Source organism: Carassius carassius, chromosome 20 (assembly GCF_963082965.1).
Source record: "Carassius carassius chromosome 20, fCarCar2.1, whole genome shotgun sequence".
NCBI classification, from domain to species: domain Eukaryota; kingdom Metazoa; phylum Chordata; class Actinopteri; order Cypriniformes; family Cyprinidae; genus Carassius; species Carassius carassius.
Window position 1 is genome coordinate 29,025,391 of NC_081774.1, and position 22,250 is coordinate 29,047,640.

Consider the following 22,250-nt stretch of genomic DNA (forward strand, 5'->3'; position numbering starts at 1 on the left):
TGGAATGACCCCAAGTAACTTTTTGTTGACACCCACCACGCCTCTCCGCTAGAGGGAGCGCGTGACCCCGGGCGTTCGGCGTCAATGAAAGCAATACAAAACCCTCTGGAAGGAGAGCACGGGGAAGCTCTCCGAGAAGACACGGCACTCCTGACTAAAATAAGCGTCTTTATCACGCATTTCACGCACTATACTCCTTTCTCAACATGCGGGACGCCGTGAAATAAGAGTATATGGGTCATTAATCGTATTTCAAACCCCACAGTTCATGGAATAATTGCGCTGATATAGAAGATTCCTGGGAACTCCGGAGGAAGGCAAGGAAGAAAGGACGGGATTAACAAAAAAGTCAACTGGCGGGTGGAAGCGAGCAAAAGCGCACTGTGGAGGGGCATCAGAGGGGCCCCTGCGCTGGATGACCCCCGTACACTTCTCCCCAGCGGTCTGCAATGGGGGAGACTAAAGTGATCTACCATCTCGACGACCAGGAAACTCCATACCTGGTCAAATTGCCCATCCCTGCCGAGAGGGTCACCCTTTTGGACCTGAAAAACGCTCTCAAGAAACCAAACTTCAAGTTTTTCTTTAAATCTATGGACGATGACTTCGGGTGAGCCTACCGTACATTCGCTTTCTTCGCACTTATGCGTCTCTTTCTCGGGTTTTAACGCACAATTCCCGGTCCTCGCACATTTTAACTCCTTGTTTGGATCGTGGATCAACAGCCGTGATTTTTCAGAGGCTGATGTAATGTATTTTATTAGTTGTGATGGTCACAAGTGTGTGTGAAAGGAGTCAAATGAACCGTGTGTGTGTGCGGGGTTCAGCAGGGGTGAATGTTAAGTCCTGTTCAATTGTCGACGGCATCCATTTTAAAGCTGGATTACCCTCAAATATGGCTTTTGGCCTGTCGGTACGAGCTTTGGGAGTAGTTAGTTAGTAAGTGGATGGTTGGTGACCGCAGTCAAAGTAACACGGAGGGAGTAGTTTAGGATCCTTTCTTCTTGAATGTTCTCCAGCGTCAGTCTAAATTGCCATGGCTACACAAAAAGCATTCTTGGTTTTGGGGTTTCTTTATTCTTATGTTCCTAAAGTATTTTTTTTTTCTTTTTTCTTTTTTTTTTTTTTACAAAACACCTCCGCGAGTATCGCCGAAACTAAACCTATTAACCAAATCTTTGAGGAATGTTCCACCCCGATTCAAAAGCACAGAAGTACAGAATCGATTTGAATGTGCAGTGCGCATGCGCCGTTAAACGGCCATATGTCCCCAAAACCAACAGCCCCCCCCCCCCCCACCCACCCAAATGATGAAAACATTCGAGGTGCGTTTCTATGGAATTTTGGACGCGTTTAACGTTATTTATGGTGTGGTCTTGGTCATTAGCCATAGACTCACTTTTCCAATTTTCCATCCATATGCCGTTTGGAGTTCATGTGAACTCTCTGACCTCTTATTTAGGCCTTGATTAGGCATTTAAAAGCATACTTTGTATATTTGGATAAGTAGACCAGGGTAGTGCTGTCAAACGATAAATCGCATTCAAAATAAAAGTTTTTGTTTGCATAATATATGTGTGTGTACTGTGTATATTTATTATGTATATTTAAATACACACACATATAGTATATATTTTTTAAATATTTACATGTGTATATATATATATATATATATATATATATATATATATATATATATATATATATATATATATATAAATAAATATCATTTAATAAATATTTATTAAAAATAAATATCATACATTTTGCCCTGATTTACAGAAGACACCTAGTAAAATGTCATTCAGTGTAACAATCTTGTCAGGCATATTTACAAAAAAATTTAATTTATGACATATTAAAAGACTAATTACTTTCACCCCAAATACTAATGAGTTGTAATTTTACATTTTTAACATTTGCCACTATCCTAGGTTTTGCCTATTTGTCAGTAAGAATATGTACTAATTTAAACACAATAAAATTTAGTATGCTCCATTATTCATTTAGATATTTTAATATGCACACGTCAGAATAAGCATGTTGTTTGAATTTATGCATAAATATTGTGTTATACTGAATGACAATGTAACATTATTTCAACCAAATTTTGACATTTTATTCTCCAAAAACTTATTTAAAAACCTTAAAAATAGACATTTTACTTACATTTAATGTGCTTTCTATGGACACAAAATCACTTTTGTACATTATTCTTGATGCGGACATCTTAACATCTTTGACCCATATATATATATATATATATATATATATATATATACACAGCACACATGCATATATTATGTAAACAAAAACTTTTATTTTGTATGCAATTAATTGTTTGCCAGGTCATGGAAAACCTGGAAGTATCAGGGGATTCTAAAGTGTGGTACATTATGGAAATTAGTTAAGGAATATAATTTAAACATATAATTAATTGGATATTACTCATCGTGAGTGCTTGTAAAGAGTAAATCTTGCTTGCAAGGTAGTGTTTGAAATGTCTTATTGGAGATAGTGTGTATTTCATATATTACAGTGTGCTCATTCATCAAATAGATTCATTAAAATCTTCCCAGCAATATCTCTAGATTAAATTATTAATAAAATAAGAAATCATTTGTCAATCATCATGACTATTTCGAAAGGTCATGAAAACGAATTGACTTTGAGATTGACTTTTTAGAGCTTTTTCTTTATAATTTTTTGCATTATTACAATATGTTGTGCTTGACGGGCCAATAGTTACTTGTACATTGATTGAAGCAACTGGAAATGTTGTGAAACTTGGCTTCATATTTGTTTTCTGGTTTAAAGGTGTGTTATATATAACCCCAAGCTTGTGAATAAGTCTCATTGGGAGCACTGGCTAGTGGTCTTGTCTTGTCTGTCTGTTGCATTAGGCCCAAGAATGTTGACTTGGAACAACTGCAGGCAGTGACTGGAATGCCCTGATCGCTTCAGCGCTGGCAGCTTTACAACCTTCCCAAGTGAAATATGTCGTAGTTTGATCGTCCCATTCCCCTCCCTTCAACTCCCCTTCAAAAAAGTTCATTAAAAGCTTAAAGACATTCGTCGTTGAAGGGGCAGTCTCAGATTTCTGCCAAATGGAAATGAATAGCTCAATCTTTCTCTATTGATGTTTTACATGTCTGTCAACACAACAAAGAGTCTTTTTACCCATTTTTAAATGCCGTTATTGGATTAGTTTTTTTTTTTAGTTTTTTTTCGCCGCGTGCACATCAAAATGGGTAGTTTATGTAAAAAAACGGGTAGTGTAGAATAACAAAATACTCTGGTTTTAAAATATTAAGCATCTGTAGCATGGTTGTAAATACCACAGTAAATAATTTTGACTTGTCCCTTGGTTTGTAAAGGACCTTTCACTTTTGGAAAGTTGACATACTATACTGCATGATCCGACTATACATATTAATTATAATAAACATAAACTATAGTACATATTATTTTGGGTCAGTAAGATTTATTTACGTTTATAAAAAGTTCTCTTATGCTCACCACGGCTGCATTTCTTTGATCAAAGAATTAGTAAAAACAGTCATTTTGTGAAATAGTATTGCAATTCAGAATAGGTGTTGTCTAATTTAATACATTCAAAAGTAATTCATTCCTGTGATGCAGATCTGAATGTTCAGCATCATTAGTCTTCAGTGTCACTTGATCCTTCAGAAATCATTCTAATATGATGATTTGGTGCTCATGATTATTATCAGTGTGTGTGTGTGTGTATGTATGTGTGTTTATGTGTGTGTGTATATATATATATGTACAACCCGAATTCCGGAAAAGTTGGGATGTTTTTTTAATTTTAATAAAATGAAAACTAAAAGACTTTCAAATCACATGAGCCAATATTTTATTCACAATAGAACATAGATAACATGGCAAATGTTTAAACTGAGAAAGTTTACAATTTTATGCACAAAATGAGCTCATTTCAATTTTGATTTCTGCTACAGGTCTCAAAATAGTTGGGACGGGGCATGTTTACCATGGTGTAGCATCTCCTTTTCTTTTCAAAACAGTTTGAAGACGTCTGGGCATTGAGGCTATGAGTTGCTGGAGTTTTGCTGTTGGAATTTGGTCCTATTCTTGCCTTATATAGATTTCCAGCTGCTGAAGAGTTCGTGGTCGTCTTTGACGTATTTTTCGTTTAATGATGCGCCAAATGTTCTCTATAGGTGAAAGATCTGGACTGCAGGCAGGCCAGGTTAGCACCCGGACTCTTCTACGACGAAGCCATGCTGTTGTTATAGCTGCAGTATGTGGTTTTGCATTGTCCTGCTGAAATAAACAAGGCCTTCCCTGAAATAGACGTTGTTTGGAGGGAAGCATATGTTGCTCTAAAACCTTTATATACCTTTCAGCATTCACAGAGCCTTCCAAAACATGCAAGCTGCCCATACCGTATGCACTTATGCACCCCCATACCATCAGAGATGCTGGCTTTTGAACTGAACGCTGATAACATGCTGGAAGGTCTCCCTCCTCTTTAGCCCGGAGGACACGGCGTCCGTGATTTCCAACAAGAATGTCAAATTTGGACTCGTCTGACCATAAAACACTATTCCACTTTGAAATAGTCCATTTTAAATGAGCCTTGGCCCACAGGACACGACGGCGCTTCTGGACCATGTTCCCATATGGCTTCCTTTTTGCATGATAGAGCTTTAGTTGGCATCTGCTGATGGCACGGCGGATTGTGTTTACCGACAGTGGTTTCTGAAAGTATTCCTGGACCCATTTAGTAATGTCATTGACACAATCATGCCGATGAGTGATGCAGTGTCGTCTGAGAGCCCGAAGACCACGGGCATCCAATAAAGGTCTCCGGCCTTGTCCCTTACGCACAGAGATTTCTCCAGTTTCTCTGAATCTTTTGATGATGTTATGCACTGTAGATGATGAGATTTGCAAAGCCTTTGCAATTTGACGTTGAGGAACATTGTTTTTAAAGTTTTCCACAATTTTTTTACGCAGTCTTTCACAGATTGGAGAGCCTCTGCCCATCTTTACTTCTGAGAGACTCTGCTTCTCTAAGACAAAGCTTTTATAGCTAATCATGTTACAGACCTGATATCAATTAACTTTATTAATCACTAGATGTTCTCCCAGCTGAATCTTTTCAAAACTGCTTGCTTTTTTAACCATTTGTTGCCCCCGTGCCAACTTTTTTGAGACCTGTAGCAGGCATTAAATTTTAAATGAGCTAATTAAGTGGATAAAAGTGTAAAATTTCTCAGTTTAAACATTTGCTACGTTATCTATGTTCTATTGTGAATAAAATATTGGCTCATGTGATTTGAAATTCCTTTAGTTTTCATTTTATTAAAATTTAAAAAACGTCCCAACTTTTCCGGAATTCGTATATATATATATGTTTTTTTTTTTTTTTTTTTTGTATAAGTAGAAAGCTCAAAAGTGAAATAGTCCAACAGTGAAATAGAAATATTTTGTGTCAGTGTAAAAATCCTTTTTGTTACTTTCAGTTTAATGCATCCTCCCTAAATTAAAGGGTTTTTTTCAAGCGACTTTCGAAGCTACTTGACTTCATCATAAAACATTTTTTTAATAATAATTTCTCTATTTATTCCTTTCTTTCTAGCTTGTACTTATTTGAACAATGTCTAAAACTTGATATTACAAGCACTTCCTGTGTCTGTTTGCCTCTTTAAGAAAAATGGCTTTACGTATCCCCCAATTTTAAGTCGCTTTTGATAAAAGCGTCTGCAAAATGACTAAATGTAAATGAAAGTATTAATTTCTATAAAAAAAAAAAAGTTTTGCACAATAATGTACATGATAATTCAGAGCAAGCATGGAATATTTGTGCTTTTGACCACACCACAGGATTATTTAATTTTTAAGCATTGGTTACATGTCAATGTAAAGGTCATAAAGAGTGGGAAACCTAAATTTATTGTTTGCCTCGTAGGAATTTATATACATTTTTGTTGTATGTTTTACAAACTGATAGTGGAATCTAAATGATCTGTTTCGGAGTGTCATGTTACATTCTTTTTGGTTGTAAATGCTGTAAGCTTGTGCTAGTTTTACATATGAGCATTTGAACAAACAGGGCTTTTCATACAGATCTGCAAACTCTACTTTCTAGTGGTACATTGTAGAGCTGAAATATCTTTGGATTCATGATTTTAGGATCTTATCTTCTGGAGTCTCCCTGCGTTCAGTCCTTTGTGTGTTCTGTGAGCACGTGTGTGTGCATGTTTATCTGATTTATTATGCGTTTCTGATCCAAACCGTCCTTTCCTTCATCTAATGTCATTGTCTCATTTAGGTATTCTAATTTATTCCCATCCAGACACTCTGGGGATCTCTAAAGCTGAGCTTTCTTTTTTTGCAGTTCGCACCCAGACTGTGGTTGGAAAATAAGACCTGTCTGTCTGTTCTGATTTTCTTTCTCTGCAGGGTGGTCAAGGAGGAAATCACCGACGATAATGCAAAACTTCCCTGTTACAATGGCCGTGTGATTTGCTGGGTGAGAACAGAAACTCACACGCACACATCCCATCTAGTCCTGCATCTTAATTCCCAATTCCTGGTGTTTCTTGCATACTAGATCAGCCTTTTAATTCAGTGCATGCCTGGTTCTCTTGAGTGCTGGCTCTGCTGTGTTTGTATCTTTCAAAGAGTCTGCCAGTCCCCCCCTGCTTAAGGTTCACTTCTGTCTGATGCAGCGAATCAAAGACTCTGGTATGCGGCATAAGCTTCGTCTAATGAGCAACTCGTTTATATTTAAATGGCATGCAACCACAAAGAACATCTTTTTCAGTCTGAATGATAGCACACGCACAAACAGACACACGATTAATATATTGCTATTTAAACAAAGCAGTTTTGGGGTAAGTACAAATGGCTTTCCGATTTCCTCACACCAGTAAGAGGAGAGATGAACGTGACTGGAAGTTTAGATGAGCAGCCAGTGATCCAAGCAGTATTCAAAAACCATGATTATGAAAAACAAAGATATTTTGTAAAGCGTTTTTAAAATATTGTAATAGCGTGCACTGTTGGTATATCATGTTTGCATGAACTGTGGATGCAAATACATATGTTGACATGCAGGTAGTGCAGCATATCATAGCACTCGGGCCGAGGGATGTGATTGGATGAATATTTTGTAGCCAAAGTCTATAAAGTCTCTTAAAAAATCAGATAGTTTGAGCTTTTAGTGACAAGGCAAGGTTAGTTCAGGTTGCAAAATGTCATGTGGTGCAGCACTCCAAAAAGAACATTAATATTTCATGATTTTGTAAAAAATACTTTTTATCCTGAAGAATATGATCAAAATTACGTGTGCGCACATATGATCAGGTGTACATTTTTACTTGACGGTTGCACCACATGACATTTTTAGAGATATCAAATGTAGACTTTTTTGAAAATGGTATAAAAGTTTTTTTTTTTTAATTTTTTTATTTACCAGCATGAATACAAAAACAAGGTCTTGTTTTAAACTAGAATCACTTTAATTTGCCTTTATATTGCTCTGTTTTTAAATGTTGCTTGACCCATCATAGTCAAAGTTCTCTTGGGATCTGGAACCATTTTATAGGCTATGTATGAAGATTTGGGTTTTGTAATATAATATAGTGAGTTTATATACTGAGAGATCAGTGACAGGAGTTTGTAGTACAGGTATGTTAGATTGTGAAAAGTGGGTTTAACCATGTATTGATTCACATATAACCACCTCAAGTTACTGTGAACTGCATATCATTGCTTCTTTGTGTGTGTTCATAGCTGGTGTCATCAGACGGCTCTAACTCCGATGGATGCTCGGTGGCAGAGAGTCAGTCCGAGCGGCCACCGTCTTATGAGAGAAGCCAAGGCATTGGAGACTCCAGACCCCCGTCCTTCCAGTACGCTTGTTTTGCTGTGTTATACAAATGATCAGATCGAATCACAAGTTGGCAATAAAAGTCAAAACAAGGAGCGTGTTCTCACGGTCTTTTGTTTCTGTACTCTCTCTCTTGCACACAGTCCAAAGGCTGCAGGCAGCCGGCACGGTGTGGACGATGAGACGGAGACTGATTCTGTCGTGTCACACAGGAGGGAGAGGGACCGATCGCGCAGGAAACACTCCCATGAGCACTCAGGTGCGTGTCAACACTCTCATCTCACTGTGCATGTCTTACCATGCCATCAGTAAAAGGTTCACATTTAAATATTTGGAACAGCTAAGCATTAATATCAGTGGTAATTGATCTAGGAGGAAGGCAGAATGGCTACTCACGGGGCGGCAGAGGTTATGAGATCAGTGACAGCCGTTCTTCCCTCATGAGCAGCGAACTGGAATCAAGCAGCTGTTTCGACTCGGATGACGGCTCCACCAGCCGGTGAGTCTCACAGCATTTGTTCCTTCTCCATATGATTACGATCACGGCGAGCCCCAGTGGTTTAGTGAGAGCTCTGACTTGAGCCATTTGACAAGCAGGTGTGGGTAATCATAGTTTTGGGAATTGTTTAAAATAAATGTATGTTAATGCTATTGATAGGCCTGGGAATCCCATTTTGTTAGGGTTGGTCATTTTATGGTAAGAGATGTGCTTGTTAACGATGATAAGGAAATGCTAAAATTTTCCTTAATGTTTTGAGCATTGAATAGGGCTGCGCAATAATGGTTAATCATGATTATTTTGCTCAGAAATATAATCACGGGTATTGATTTGTATGTAAGATAAGCTCAAATCAAGGGAAAGTCAACTCGCATTTCACAGCAAACAGCGTAAATGGCCTGATGAAAGAATATAGACTAGCTGTTTAGCTGTTCTCAGCGGTTTTTCAGTAATCTAGAGTGTGTAACAATTTAAGAGAAAATTGTTTGGAGATATAAACTCTTGACATCTGGTAACCATAAAAGCTTGTGGAGGCTTGTAACCAATGCCAGATAATGCCAAATTAAAATGAAACCTTTGCAGGATAAACAACCTTTGGGCAAATATCACAGACTGTTATGCCTAACAAGCTGAGAGAAGCAGAAACTGTGACCAAAATTAAAATACAATGTATAATGCAGCCATAATTTGTTTTGGTATTTGGTATTGGTTTGGTATTTTTGTATAGTATAAATTTATTGGCTGCTCCCTGAAAAAGTCATTAGATGAAAGCTGACTCAGAGCTGTTAAAGTGATCCAAAAATACTCTCACTCTAATGTCATTCCAAACCTGTATGATTTTTGTTTATCTGCTGTATTTTTTTTTTTATGAAATCTGAGAGATTTCTCTCTCCATTGGAAAAACAGCAACATCATTATATCTGTTTTTCATAAATCAATAATTTCTCATCCAAAAAAAGTTGGTTTAAACTGCTGAAACGTCAAAGTTTTGGGGGAGTTTCAGTGGAGTGACAGAAGTCTCTCTGATCTCATTAAAAATGTCTTCATATTACGGCATTTCGAGGGTGACACAATCTTCAGTTTCGGGTGAACTATCTCGATTAAATCTTTCTGATTCCTATCCCTAGTGATCAATAATGATTCACATTGCCTGTGACTCTCATGAGAAGCTCATGTAATCACTATATTGTGCCATCCGTTCTTCAGCTTCAGCAGTGTTACGGAGCAAAGCGGCTCGTCCAGGCTAATGAGACGACACCGCCGGCGGAGACGCAGACCCAAAGCCCAGCAAATGGAGAGGGTGAGACAGCAGACAGAGCTCTTAAGTGTCTAATGCGATCTAGAAAACACCCTGAATGTGTCTTTCTTTCTTCAGTCTTCATCTTTCAGTAGCATAACTGACTCCACTATGTCGCTGAATATCATCACTGTCACTTTAAATATGGGTGAGTCTGCTTTTGTTGCTTTTTAATAAAACTCTGATTATATGAACAATAAAATACAGCCGTGAGTGCCTTATTGCTTTAATTAAATTGGTTCTGTATAGTTAAATTGTTAAGGGCATAAATGATTCGTTTTCTGCCCGATGACTCTGAAGAACTATGTTGCTATAAGTCTCTCTTGGTTTAACTCATTTAGAGAAGTATAACTTCCTGGGCATCAGTATCGTGGGTCAGAGTAACGAGCGCGGTGATGGAGGCATCTACATCGGCTCTATAATGAAGGGTGGAGCGGTGGCGGCCGATGGGCGGATCGAGCCCGGGGACATGCTGCTGCAGGTGAGGACTGGATAGGGACGTGTTCAAGACTCTGACTCTGGTTGCAGCAGTGCAGATTTCTGTTTTTACTCACAGGTGAATGACATCAACTTTGAGAACATGTGCAATGATGATGCTGTACGAGTGCTGAGGGAGATTGTGCATAAGCCTGGGTGAGTCACAAACAGTCAAGATATATGGGATGTGTTTAGCTTATCAGCATAAGTGTGTTAACAGCTGCACCGATTTATTTTTTTTGCAGACCCGTGTCGCTTACTGTGGCCAAATGCTGGGACCCAAACCCAAACAGTTGCTTTGCTTTGCCAAGGAGTGAGTGTTCAATTTTTTTCCCTTCTCACACAATCATTTATACAGAAATGCAACATAAGATAAACTATCATCAGCAGAGATGGAAAGTTTTTTGTTTTGTTGTTTTTTTGGAGAAAGGAATAAATGATGACATACTAATGTCACCAAAAATATCTAACTTTCTATTTGATTTCTAAAAAAAAAAAAAATTTAACCGTATAAATGTTTTCAACATTGATAATAATAATAATAATATGTTTCTTGAACGGCAAATCTGTATATAAGACTGATTTCTGAAGGATCATGTGACACTGAAGACTGGAGGAATGATGCTGATAATTCAGCTTTGCATCATAAGAATAAATTACATTTAAAAATACATTCAGGTAGAAAAGTGTAATAATATATCAGAATAGTACTGGTTTTACTGTATTTTTGATTACCGGTATATATATGCAGCCTTGTTGAGCATTAGAGACCTTTTTTCAAAAACATCAAATTGTAAGGTGTTGTGCACATATATTGAAATCATATGATGTTATCTTTCTCTGATAAGCTCTCCAAACACAGATTTGAATGGTACATTAAAGTACAAGATTTGAAGTGATGTATCTCAATGTCTTATTTTAAAGTTAAAAAATGGTTCTTGATAAGAAGAACCTAAAGTGCTGCAAAGAACCACTGAAGAATGTACTGTGTCAGTTTGAACAACAGGGTTAAGATCGTTCTCTGTCATTGTTCATCTTGATTTTTAAAGTTTAAAGGTTTTGAAAGCTCAAACTCACCTGTTCTTTACTGCTTTGTTGAGTACTAGTTGTCTTCTGTCCCAGGTGAGCCCATCCGGCCAATTGACCCTGCAGCCTGGGTGTCCCATACGGCAGCAATGACGGGCGTCTATCCTCCCTACGGCATGAGTCCTTCAATGAGCACCGTCACCTCCACCAGCTCTTCCATCTCCAGCTCCATCCCAGAAACAGAGCGTAAGATATCTCTCTTCACTCATGTTGCCACGTTATGCCACACAATTTAAAATCTATTTGCTATGACTAAATTTTGACCCCTAACTTCATCCCGCAACAGTTGTTATGGACAATAATACTTAAAAAAATGTTACATATGGAGAACAAGTAATTTGTAGGAAACATGCTTAGTTATAAATATTTAAAATGCTCAGGTGGAGTGACAGAAAATGAAAAACTGTCAAACAGTTGTCCGCTCACAGTATAAATATTTCACAAATGCTTATAGAACATGCTTTAGGTTTTCTTAAATCATGGGGCTTGTTAAGGAAAGTCGTTCCATTCATTTTCTAAGTGATCAGACTTATTAGTGGACCTGGCAAATGACAAAACAGGTAAAAAAATAGCCCTAGTGACGTCTATTGAGAGGACTTGAGTCATATTTAGATATTTGGGTGTGGAACATGGGAGGTCCTGGTTTCTCGCAGCCAGGCAGATGCTTTGTGTATTGTGCTTTTGTAAACTGTGTGTTGTTGTTCTCGCAGGATTTGATGACTACCACCTGTCCGTCCACAGCGACATGGCAACAGTTGCAAAAGCAATGGCCTGTTCAGACTCAGGACTGGAAGTTCGAGACCGAATGTGGCTGAAGATCACTATAGCCAATGCTTTTATAGGTCAAGACACACTTTTTAGTGCTTAAAATTACTGACGGTGTTTTTAAATGACAGTTTGCATCAGTTAACATTTAGAATTTTACTTGTTTATTATCTTAGTCAACATCCCTACTTGAAATGTTTATCTAAGTGAACAAATGAAGAATGAGAAAGAATGTGGATTTTGTCCATTTAAGAATCATTAAGAATTATTTTGATCACAGTTCGCTAATTGCTATGATCTTATTTGAATGACATGCTGCTGGAGCAGAGGGATTGTTGTTGATTATTGAATGGATGGTAAAGATGTCATTGTGAGGTATTACAGAGATACAGAGAGCTGTGTAAAATCGGCATGGAATGAATTTTTTTTTTTAAATGCATGTTTTTTTGATCTTATTGATCCATCCATGTATACATATTTGTTTTTGATTTCATAACTCTGCTCTTGCATTGAAAAGACATATGCCAGACTTCTCCAGTCATTTACACTAGTCCATTGCAAGTTGCGGCCAAATCCAAAATCCAGTCAATAACTGATGGAGAGAACATAGTCACCCATTTATTTATTTTTTTCATAATTGAGATCATTTGTTACACTCTCAGACATCACAATAGGGAAGAAAAAAATACTTGATTGGGTTGCTGTATATAATTGGTGCATATGTTGTCTTACAGGCTCTGATGTGGTTGACTGGTTGTTTCATCATGTGGAAGGGTTTGCAGATCGCCGTGAAGCACGAAAGTATGCCAGCAACCTGTTAAAAGCCGGCTTCATCCGCCACACAGTCAACAAAATCACCTTCTCAGAGCAGTGCTACTACATCTTTGGAGATCTTTCTGGCAGTAAGTACTTTTACCAAAAAGCTGTCCTGTGCTTTATTATAAATATTATATATTATAAATTAATTAATATTATATATTATAACATGCAACACTTGATTTGCCATTTGAGAGCTATGGCTTTAATTTTCAATCCTCTCACAAAGCCATCATATTTAGCTTATTTCTAGAACTGCCCACTTAAGGCCTAGACGCACTAAACCAACATCAGGGAACTAGCGTTGACGACGGCCAGTGTGAAAGTCATACGGATTAATAGCTTATATATGCATTCATTGTATGTAAGAGAGCAGCTCAGAGGTTCTCCCAAACATCTCCTGTTGTGCTTCACAGAAGAAAGAGTCACTTCAGTTCAGAAGGACATTGTAAATATATATGACAGAACTGTAATTTTCCAGCTTATTTGTTAACACTATGGATTAACAGAGTTTACAATTGGTACTGGTCCATTTTAAATTTAAATAAAACTACTGCATTCTTTCATTGTGCACTAGTAAGGGCTATTTGAGTTATTCCAGTTGTTCAGTATATGATTGTTTATGTAGTTGTATAAATATTCCAGTGCTATATTTAGTGTAGTCCTGTCCGTACAAGGGAAAATTATATTTCTAGCTCACCAGAGGCTAATACTTAATTTGTCCCAGTGAAAGTGTAGTCATCTTTATCACTGTTAGTGTTCATTTTGTCAGCTGTTTTTAAATTTAGTTTTAGTCCCGTGTCAGATGTCTTTTTTAGTTTTTAACATATTTAGTCAAGCTTTCCTGTTTTTTTTTTTGTTTTGGTTGACTAAAAGTCTGGGAGCTTTAATCCAGTTTTAGTTGGAGGTTGACATTTTTGTATTTGGTTTGAGAAAATAAAGAGTAATTTTGGGTTATTTTTATTACATTTTGTACATTTGGTCATTGTAGTTACATTTTCTAATGATGTCAGTGTCATATCAACTTAGCCATTGAAAAACGGTCATCAACGAATAATTTTCATCATAGTTTTCGTTAACGTAATTAACGTTAGTCACTGTATATTGTTTTACATTGTGCTGTCACTCTTATCAACATGGCTGGGTTTTATTGTAGACATGGCCCATCTCTCTCTGCAAGACCATGACGGCTCCAGCGGGGCGTCTGATCAGGACACTCTCGCTCCATTGCTTCACCCCACTGAAGCTCCCTGGCCCGCTGCGTTCCCTTATCAGTACGCAACAGCCCATTCCCTCCCGGATGCAGCTCACAGCTACTCTGAAGCCGGTGGAGGTAGCGCAGGCAGCCAGCACAGCGAAGGTGAGTCACCTCAAATCACAAAGCTGACTAGGGCTGCCCTCGGCTACAGAGTTTTCTGGTCGACTAGTAGTCGTTCATTTTAAGGATTAGTTGACACACATTTATTAATGAACAATTTAAATCATTATAAAGCACCTTTAAAGGGATACTCCACCCCAAAATGATTTTTTTTCATTAATCACTTGTCGTTCCAAACCTATAAAAGCTTTGTTTGTCTTCGAAACTTCGAAATTTAAGATATTGTGGATGAAAACCGGGAGGCTTGTGACTGTCCCATAGACTGCCAAGTAATTTACACTCACAAGGTCCAGGAAAGTGTGAAAAGCATCCTTATCGTTTATGAAGTGACGGCAATACTTTTTGTACACGAATAAAACAAAAATAATGACTTTATTTAACAATTTGTCTCCTCAGTGTCACTCCACATAAGTGTAGCGTCACTTTGGAAAATCTTATGCGCTATTTTCTTTCAAATCAAAGTGTAAATATACGTAAAAAGCGTATACTTGTGGCACGGCTGACAAAGAAGAGCATACGCTGACTGCGTTCAACTCAGATTCTCCAAAATTGGGCTACACTGATGTGGAGAGACACAGAGGAGACAAGTTGTTGAATAAAGTCGTTATTTCGGTTTTTTTGTGTACAAAAAGTATTGCTGTCACTTCATAACATTATGGTTGAATCACTGATGGCTGATGGGACTATTCTGATGATGCTTTTCATGTTTTCCTTGACCTTGACAGTGTATTTTACTTGCCAGTCAATGGGACAGTCTCAAGCCTCCCGTTTTTCATCCAAAATATCTTAAATTGTGTTGTGAAGACGAACAAAGCTTTTCCGGGTTTGGAACGACAAGTGAATAATGATGACAGTTTTCATTTTGGGTTGGAGTATCCCTTTAATTGCCCAGCCTGATAAACACTCATGCACATGCAGAAAGCTTGCCTCAGCACACCGGCAGAAGTAAGGATTTGTGAATGTATCAGTGGAAAAACAGTAAGATGGCTGCATTAACATTTTAATAATAAAAAAAAAACTAGTTCTTTCTTTGTTTTCGATTTAAGAGATGAAGTCAGCGATAGGGCTGCACGGTGTGTCGTTTAAGCATCGATATCGCGATGTAAGAATCCACGATAGTCACATCGCAGGATGTGCGATGTAGGCTGTCGTAGTTGATCTGTTATTCATTAACTGTACGGGCCATCTGCCCCTTGACGAATGTGATTCGCGGATTAATTGCACAGCTTAACCATCATAGAGTGAAAGTTTTGACAGGGCAGAGAGAGAGAGAGAGAGAGCGCGCGCGAGAGAGAGAGAGAAATAGAGAGAGAGGGAGAGAGAGCGCGCGTGAGAAAGAGCGAGAGAGAGAGCGCGCATGAGAGAGAGCGTGAGCGCGAGCGAGCCCCGGCCGGCGGCTTCACGCTCACCGTCTTCAAACAACACGAGCGCTGTCTTGCTCTCTCTCCCTCGCGCATATTAATCAATTGACACGATGGTGTTGATGTTTAAATAATTTAAAATGAGAATGTAAGTGTGCTCACCCCATTTTTGTTTGTAAGAAATTTTTTTATTAGATTTCATATCGCAATATATATCGCAGAAAAATAAAATATCGCAATGTCATTTTTTCCCAATATCGTGCAGCCCTAGTCAGAGACACTGATTCGTCAACTCTGCAGTAGAGGATGAGCCTGTATGCATGTTGGATATGGATGACATAATATTTGTTTTCCATTTTAATTGGTTCATTTAAAGTAGACATTTTGTGCTCTATAGATATATTTTTCATGTCTGTAGGGCAAGGATACACACAGTTACAGAGTTTCACGCTTAAGTTCACAGAGACCGAGACGGCAGAAAGCGAATCCTGTTTGCTTTCATTATTTTACAAAAGTAACAACTAAAGTTTGAGTCTTTACAGATTCGAAAGATGTATTACTCTTATCTGTATGAGCAAAAATGACGTCGTATTTTTAGAGAAAGTGACTGCACCGGCACCTCCATCTGTCTGCAATGAACTACTGTTCAGCTAACACACTCCGCACACACACTTGAATTGCACACATTTCTCTTGGTTAAAGGGATCACCAGGTATTAAGACAAGTATAGCTTAAAGGCAGGGTAGGTAAAAAATTTATAAAAAACGTTTTTTCCAAATTTGTTTAAACTTTATTTATATATCAATACATAATTAAAATGTAAGTACTCTGAAAAAGAAAGTATAAAAATCGAGTGTCTGTAGACCTCTCACGACTGTTTTAAAGACAGCTCATTATTTCCATTCACTCCACCCCCTCCCTTCTGGGCAAAATACAAAAAGAAAGATTTACCTGTCCAGCAGAAATAAAGCCATCAAGGAGTCACTTGAGTTCCCTCAGTTCACGCCATCGCTGGAAAGCCACGCCGATATTAACTCGTGTTTTATTTCTTTGTTTATCCAAAGACTTTTTGTTCATTGCCTTTTCTTGTACTGTTACTGTCTTCCTTTTTTTGCCTGGTTTGCCTTCACTGACTGCATAGGCCGGTACTGTGAATTTTGCTTGCTGTTTCTCTGCCATTGTTTTGGTATTCCTAGGATCCCTGCCTCTTGAATTCCTCAAATCAAACGTGCGCGCGCAAGTGGGCAGGTCATGTGTGGCAAAAGGGTGGTTGCCATGGTTGCGAGAGAGTGACAGTCGCCTAAGCCAATCCTATGTTTCGTCCCGAATGGAAATAATGAGCTGTGTTTAATACAGATTAAACGGTCTAGAGTCACTCGATTTTTATACTCTTTTTATCAGAGTACTTACATTTTAATTATGCATTGATATATATAGAAAGTTTAAACTAATTTGGAAGAAAGTTGTTTATACATTTTTTACCTACCCTGCCTTTAATATACCATAAATGATGTATCTTTTATGTAATAAAAAAACCCGTGAAAGATGTATGTTATTTAAAAAAAAATTTAAAATTTTTTATACATATTTTGGACTATGGGGGGTGCCATTATTCTGATGACGTAAAATGGTTGCACTCTGTGAGCTACTGCTGCTATCTGTTGATGTTTTTACCACAACACAAGTCTGAATAGACAACTCGGAAAATAAAATACTGATATGATGACTACAGCTACTGAAAGAGCTTAAGTATAGGCTTAAACCGTCTGTGTGTGAATGGGTGAATGTGAGGCAATTTGTAAAGCGCTTTGGATGACCATGGGGTCTGTTGAAAGCGCTATATAAATGCAGTCCATTTACCATTTAAACCAAATGCCGTGCCATCGACTTTTCCCCTTCGACTGAAAATTACAACCCAGAGCCACACAATGTGGTATCATATCAGTATTTTATTTTCTTGTCACGATAAAAAGCGCTAGGAGCTCGCTAAGTGCAACCATTTGACGTCATCAACCCAGAATGTACTGTGCACATAAAATAATGGCGCCCCCCACAGTGTAAAAACAATGTTGATTTTTTAAAATAACATGCATCTTTCATGGGTTTTCTATTACATATTTCAATAAGAGACATCATTTATGTTATATTAAGCTATACATGTCTTAATACCCGGGGATCCCTTTAAAGGGTTAGTTTATCCAAAAATTAAAATTAAGCCATAAATTATTCACCCTGAATTCATCTTAGGTGTATAAGACAGTCGGAGGTGTATCAAAAACATTGTATTTGATCCTTAAAGCTGTTTAATGCCACTCAGCAGGTGTTGCACTGCATCGGTCCTTGAGAAGTTTAATAAAAAGCACATCCATTAAAAAAAAAAATGCTTCCGTTTTACAACAGCGAGGGCAAGCAATTTAAAAAATAGTTTTATTACACTAAGTGACTAATAACATTTCGGTCCACCAAGCCTCAACGGTTAGCCCTAATGCTCACAATCTCAAACAGCAGCTCACTCATGTTAACATTACTGTCCGTAGGGAGCAGCGGTTCAAACTGCAGCTGGAGCAGAATGGAGGGGAAAACAGCAGCTGGAGACTTCAGGTTAGGAGGAGGAAGCGAAATGGGCGACGCTCATGACTTTGACTTCCGCAGAGACAGAGCCCCCAGCGAGTGCTCGGTGCCGCCCAGCGAGGGCAGCGTGCGCAGCTCACGATCTCACAGCTACAGCCTGAAGCAGGGATCAGCACGAGCCCGTCCGGGGTCACCGTCCGGCCGCCACCTCTCCAGCATTCCCCCCGAACTCACGGGCTCCCGACGCTCCTGCAACACAGCCAATGGGGAGTTCTTCGTCGACATCATGTGACTGTTGCAAGCAGAAGTGCCCAAACTGTTTTTTGCCTTATGAATTTCCAAAAAAAAAAAAAAAAACGTGGCCTACTAGTGCAGCCAATTAGAATTAGGATTAGTGCTGACCTAAAATTCAGTAGCTGGTGAGCCCCAACATCACTTAGGTCTTAGAAATTAGTCTACTAAAGCATAAGGAAACAATTCAAGCTTACGAATATTACCTCAAAATTTTGGGGAAATGTGCTGTTAGAGAAAATGGAACGATGGGACAAAAAAAAAGAGATTTTGAGAGAAATAGCAATAATTGAATGGGATTTAGTTAAAACACTATATGGGTGTGAGGATGCAAGGTGAATGTAGTCCAACCAAGGACGTAAATGTCAAATTTCCAAATTTCTATAGCCCTTTTTTAGTGCGTATTTGGGAGTTTTTTTTCCCCTTTTTAATATTTTTTACTCAGTAAATGTCTCATGCAGATATTTCATTATTCATGGAACTTGTTTTTACTGAGAATATATTTTTCAGTGTTTGTCAGCAATATTTTATTGGGAGAATTTTTGAAGTACCATGTTAAGGGGATTTCTTTTTTTTAATTTATAAATATAGTTTTATCATGACATGCTTGGAGTACACTTGTGTCTGTGTGTGTTTTATGGCTTCAGCTTGTGGAATGTGAAGGTTCTCGTCTTCATCTGAAATCCAGATGTGTCTGAGGCTGTGTCTCTGTCCACATCTGCTTCTATTGTTCGTCAGCTAATGTTCACCAACCTTTTAAGAGCTTTAAAAGGTTGTCTTTCAAGTACTAAAAATGGTAGTTTTGGTATTTGTTTGGGACAATTTGATTTGAAAGTCTTTACATATTGTCCTTCAGTAAGTACTTTTGATGTTCACTGAATAACAGTAAATTACAGGTGTTTAGATGAGTATGTGAATTTAATATATCCAGTTTCTGCATTGACTCTCCCAAAACAGTGCTCATTATCTAATTTTGCAGCGTTTTAGGATGTCAAATCAAATAGGCACAATTTAAATATCAAATATTTAGAATTTTTCAAAAAGGGAATGACCTCATTCTTGAAAACTAGTAACAAACACAAAGTAAAAGAAAATATTGGAAAAATATTTTTTTAGAATGAATTAAGTTTAAAAATCTAAAATAAAAGTAAGTTTGGTCTTTTGGTGACATTTACCCCCAACAGAAGGATGCATTTTTTATAAATATATGGGCATGAAGATACACGAAGATGAAATATTGATTTGAGTTGGAATCGTTTTACTTACTTTTTCTTTTTTCAAAGAAAAAAAAAGCAGTCCAAACTAAAAGAATTCAACAATATTACAAAAGGAATTAGTATATTATTATTAATCTGCAGTCAGTCTTGTAAAGTAGCTGCAGTAGCTGTGTTTTGTTTCGGTTGCCTCGATTACAGCGTTCTAATTTATTCATGACGTCAGAAGCAGAACATGTGCAGAAAGCAGAAAAACCACAGCGAGTCCCTCTCATACTAAATATACTTTATATATATATCCTTTACCGCTATTTCATTACACAATTCCATAGGTCAGGAATTATGTCAAATTGTATATATCGGTTTAAGACTGCATTCATTTGTAAATAATTATTAACAGGGTTGTGTACTCAACTAAACAACTCAACAGCCCTTGAAGGAGCATCTGGAGATGTTTCTGATGAATATTGGATATTTTGCTACTGATAGACTATTGATAGGCATTTATTTTCCCTCAATGCTATTGTTACTAACCATCAGACGGAGAAATTCACTTTTAAACTAGCGTCACGGAATGGAAACCAATGTTGGTTAGCTGGCTGGCCAGGTAAGTTTCAGGTTAGTTTGCACCAATCCTGGCTTTTAGGTACCACCTAAGTGGTTTGGCTTTAAGCAGCATTCATTGTCCTAGTAACTTACACTCCAAGGCTAACCTGCTCCGGGGTAAGTTATGTTCTGGGTTAGAGATCTCAAACTGAAGCTGGACCAATCAGATGTGAGAGAAGCGACACACGTCTGACAAAGTCACTCCAGTTTATCTTGCTCCAAATAAAAGGTCACTAATGCTAAAAGAAGAAAAAAAAGAAATAGAAGAAGTCTAGCTTTAATGATAATCACCGAGTCATTTTATGATTTATATAATTATTGTGATTCATATTATTATAATTATTTGTTTTGCACACAAACCATTTAGTTTAACAGTTATTATAAATCGTTTTTTTAAATAAATATTAATGTATACAGACCATGTAATATTAATAAGCTGTAGTATCAATAGATTGCACTATTTTACAAAATCTGACCTTACATGTTCGAGTCTCTTATCACTATATATTTTCAAATGTATAAACTAAGTTAACAAGTTTCACTTGTCACTGCACTTATAGAGTTTATTTTATTTGTCCTCCTTCATGTTTCATATGACGTTTACATTTGTCATATTCTTGAATCTCTTAACCTAGCAAAACCTTTATCCTTTAGTTTTGAATCTCGCTGGGTCTCTCGCGAGAAGTAAATCAGACTTGCTTTGTGTTGCTAGGCTTGTGATTGGCTGTTCGCCAGTGATGTCACACATTCATGTGCCCGCGCTCCACAAACTCAGGACCAAAGCCTCAAGCCTGAGTGAGTTGACAAAGAAAGTTGATGAGCAGCAGCATCATGTTACCAACAAAGCCGAATTGGAGAGGTTTGGTTTTGTCAAGTCAAAACTAATCCTGTAACTCTAAATTTGTTCAGCTACCATCATGGTACCGGCCCCGGGACTAAAGATGATCCAACTGGAAACCTTGAATCAGTTTAACGTGATCCAAAGGTGAGAAAAATAATATACAGATAAATACCATACAGAGAAGACTCCAGTACATAACTCATGGTCATGTACTTCACCTGAGATGCAATAGCAGCCAAACAAGTCAATGCGTTGTGTATCGGTCTTATTTTGGTGCAGAACAATCCAATCTTTCTTTACATAGTGAGAAAGAAACAGTGGATTGGTCATTAAACGTTTTAAATGAATTAAGATTGCTTCCTTGCTTCAGATCAAAACGGTTGAGAGCCCAGACTGTGTTGAATATAAGAGCTGTTGGTGTTTGACCACAGGGAGGCAGTGAGACACTTCAAATGAAATGGCCAAATATTGTACACTTATTCTGCTGACCTTACTGTACATCTCAAACAACAGCTCACAGCAGAGAGACAACACTGCTATATTAAAACCACCTTTAACTGTATAAAGTGTCTTGGGCCTCTAAATGATTAACATGATCAAAACATCTGTTGCACACAATCTACTACATGCCTTCTGTTGATATATTGTTATATTTTAAGATGAACAACTACTGCACTGAATCGACTTGGGTTTACTGGTTTATACATTTATCATGATTTATAAAATCAGATATTAACTGTCACACATCAGGCTTTTTGTTCTCAGTTTAGGCCTCTGAATAAAACTGATGTTCATTGTTATTGAGTATGAGCATCATTTTCTACTATTTCATACTGTATGAACCATGAAGGTCTGATGTATTAAATGTAATAACAAAAACTGCATATGCATGCATGCTTTTTAAAGGTTTTTTTCCATAAGGTTCAATAAACCGTTTCATTTAAGAAAAAAAAAAAATCAAATTTTTTTCTACCTGTTAGTTGTCTGGCTCTGGCTAACATGGTAAAACAGATATAACTCCAACCAGTTAAAAAATAGTTTGAAATTGTTGTGTCTAAAACGTTTGAACTTTTTTCCCCAACATCCCACCATGTGACTGAACATCCAGGACAAAAACAAGCCCTTAACAAGCAGCATGAAATAACTTCATGAACTCAGTGCTCCAG

The 22,250-nt window shown here is 37.6% G+C and overlaps 1 protein-coding gene across 1 annotated transcript; it reads left to right on the forward strand.

Moving 5' to 3' along the window:
• Positions 1–21: 21 nt before the first annotated feature.
• Positions 22–18,463, forward strand: dvl3a (dishevelled segment polarity protein 3a). Its single transcript, XM_059502419.1, has 15 exons — positions 22–610; positions 6,451–6,520; positions 7,786–7,904; positions 8,026–8,141; positions 8,255–8,381; positions 9,588–9,681; positions 9,757–9,826; positions 10,020–10,159; positions 10,235–10,311; positions 10,401–10,468; positions 11,278–11,427; positions 11,952–12,083; positions 12,741–12,908; positions 13,979–14,182; positions 18,099–18,463. The coding sequence occupies exons 1-15, from the start codon at positions 450–452 to the stop codon at positions 18,422–18,424; spliced, it is 2,022 nt and encodes a 673-aa protein (XP_059358402.1). The 5' UTR covers positions 22–449; the 3' UTR covers positions 18,425–18,463.
• The last annotated feature ends 3,787 nt before the right edge of the window (positions 18,464–22,250 follow it).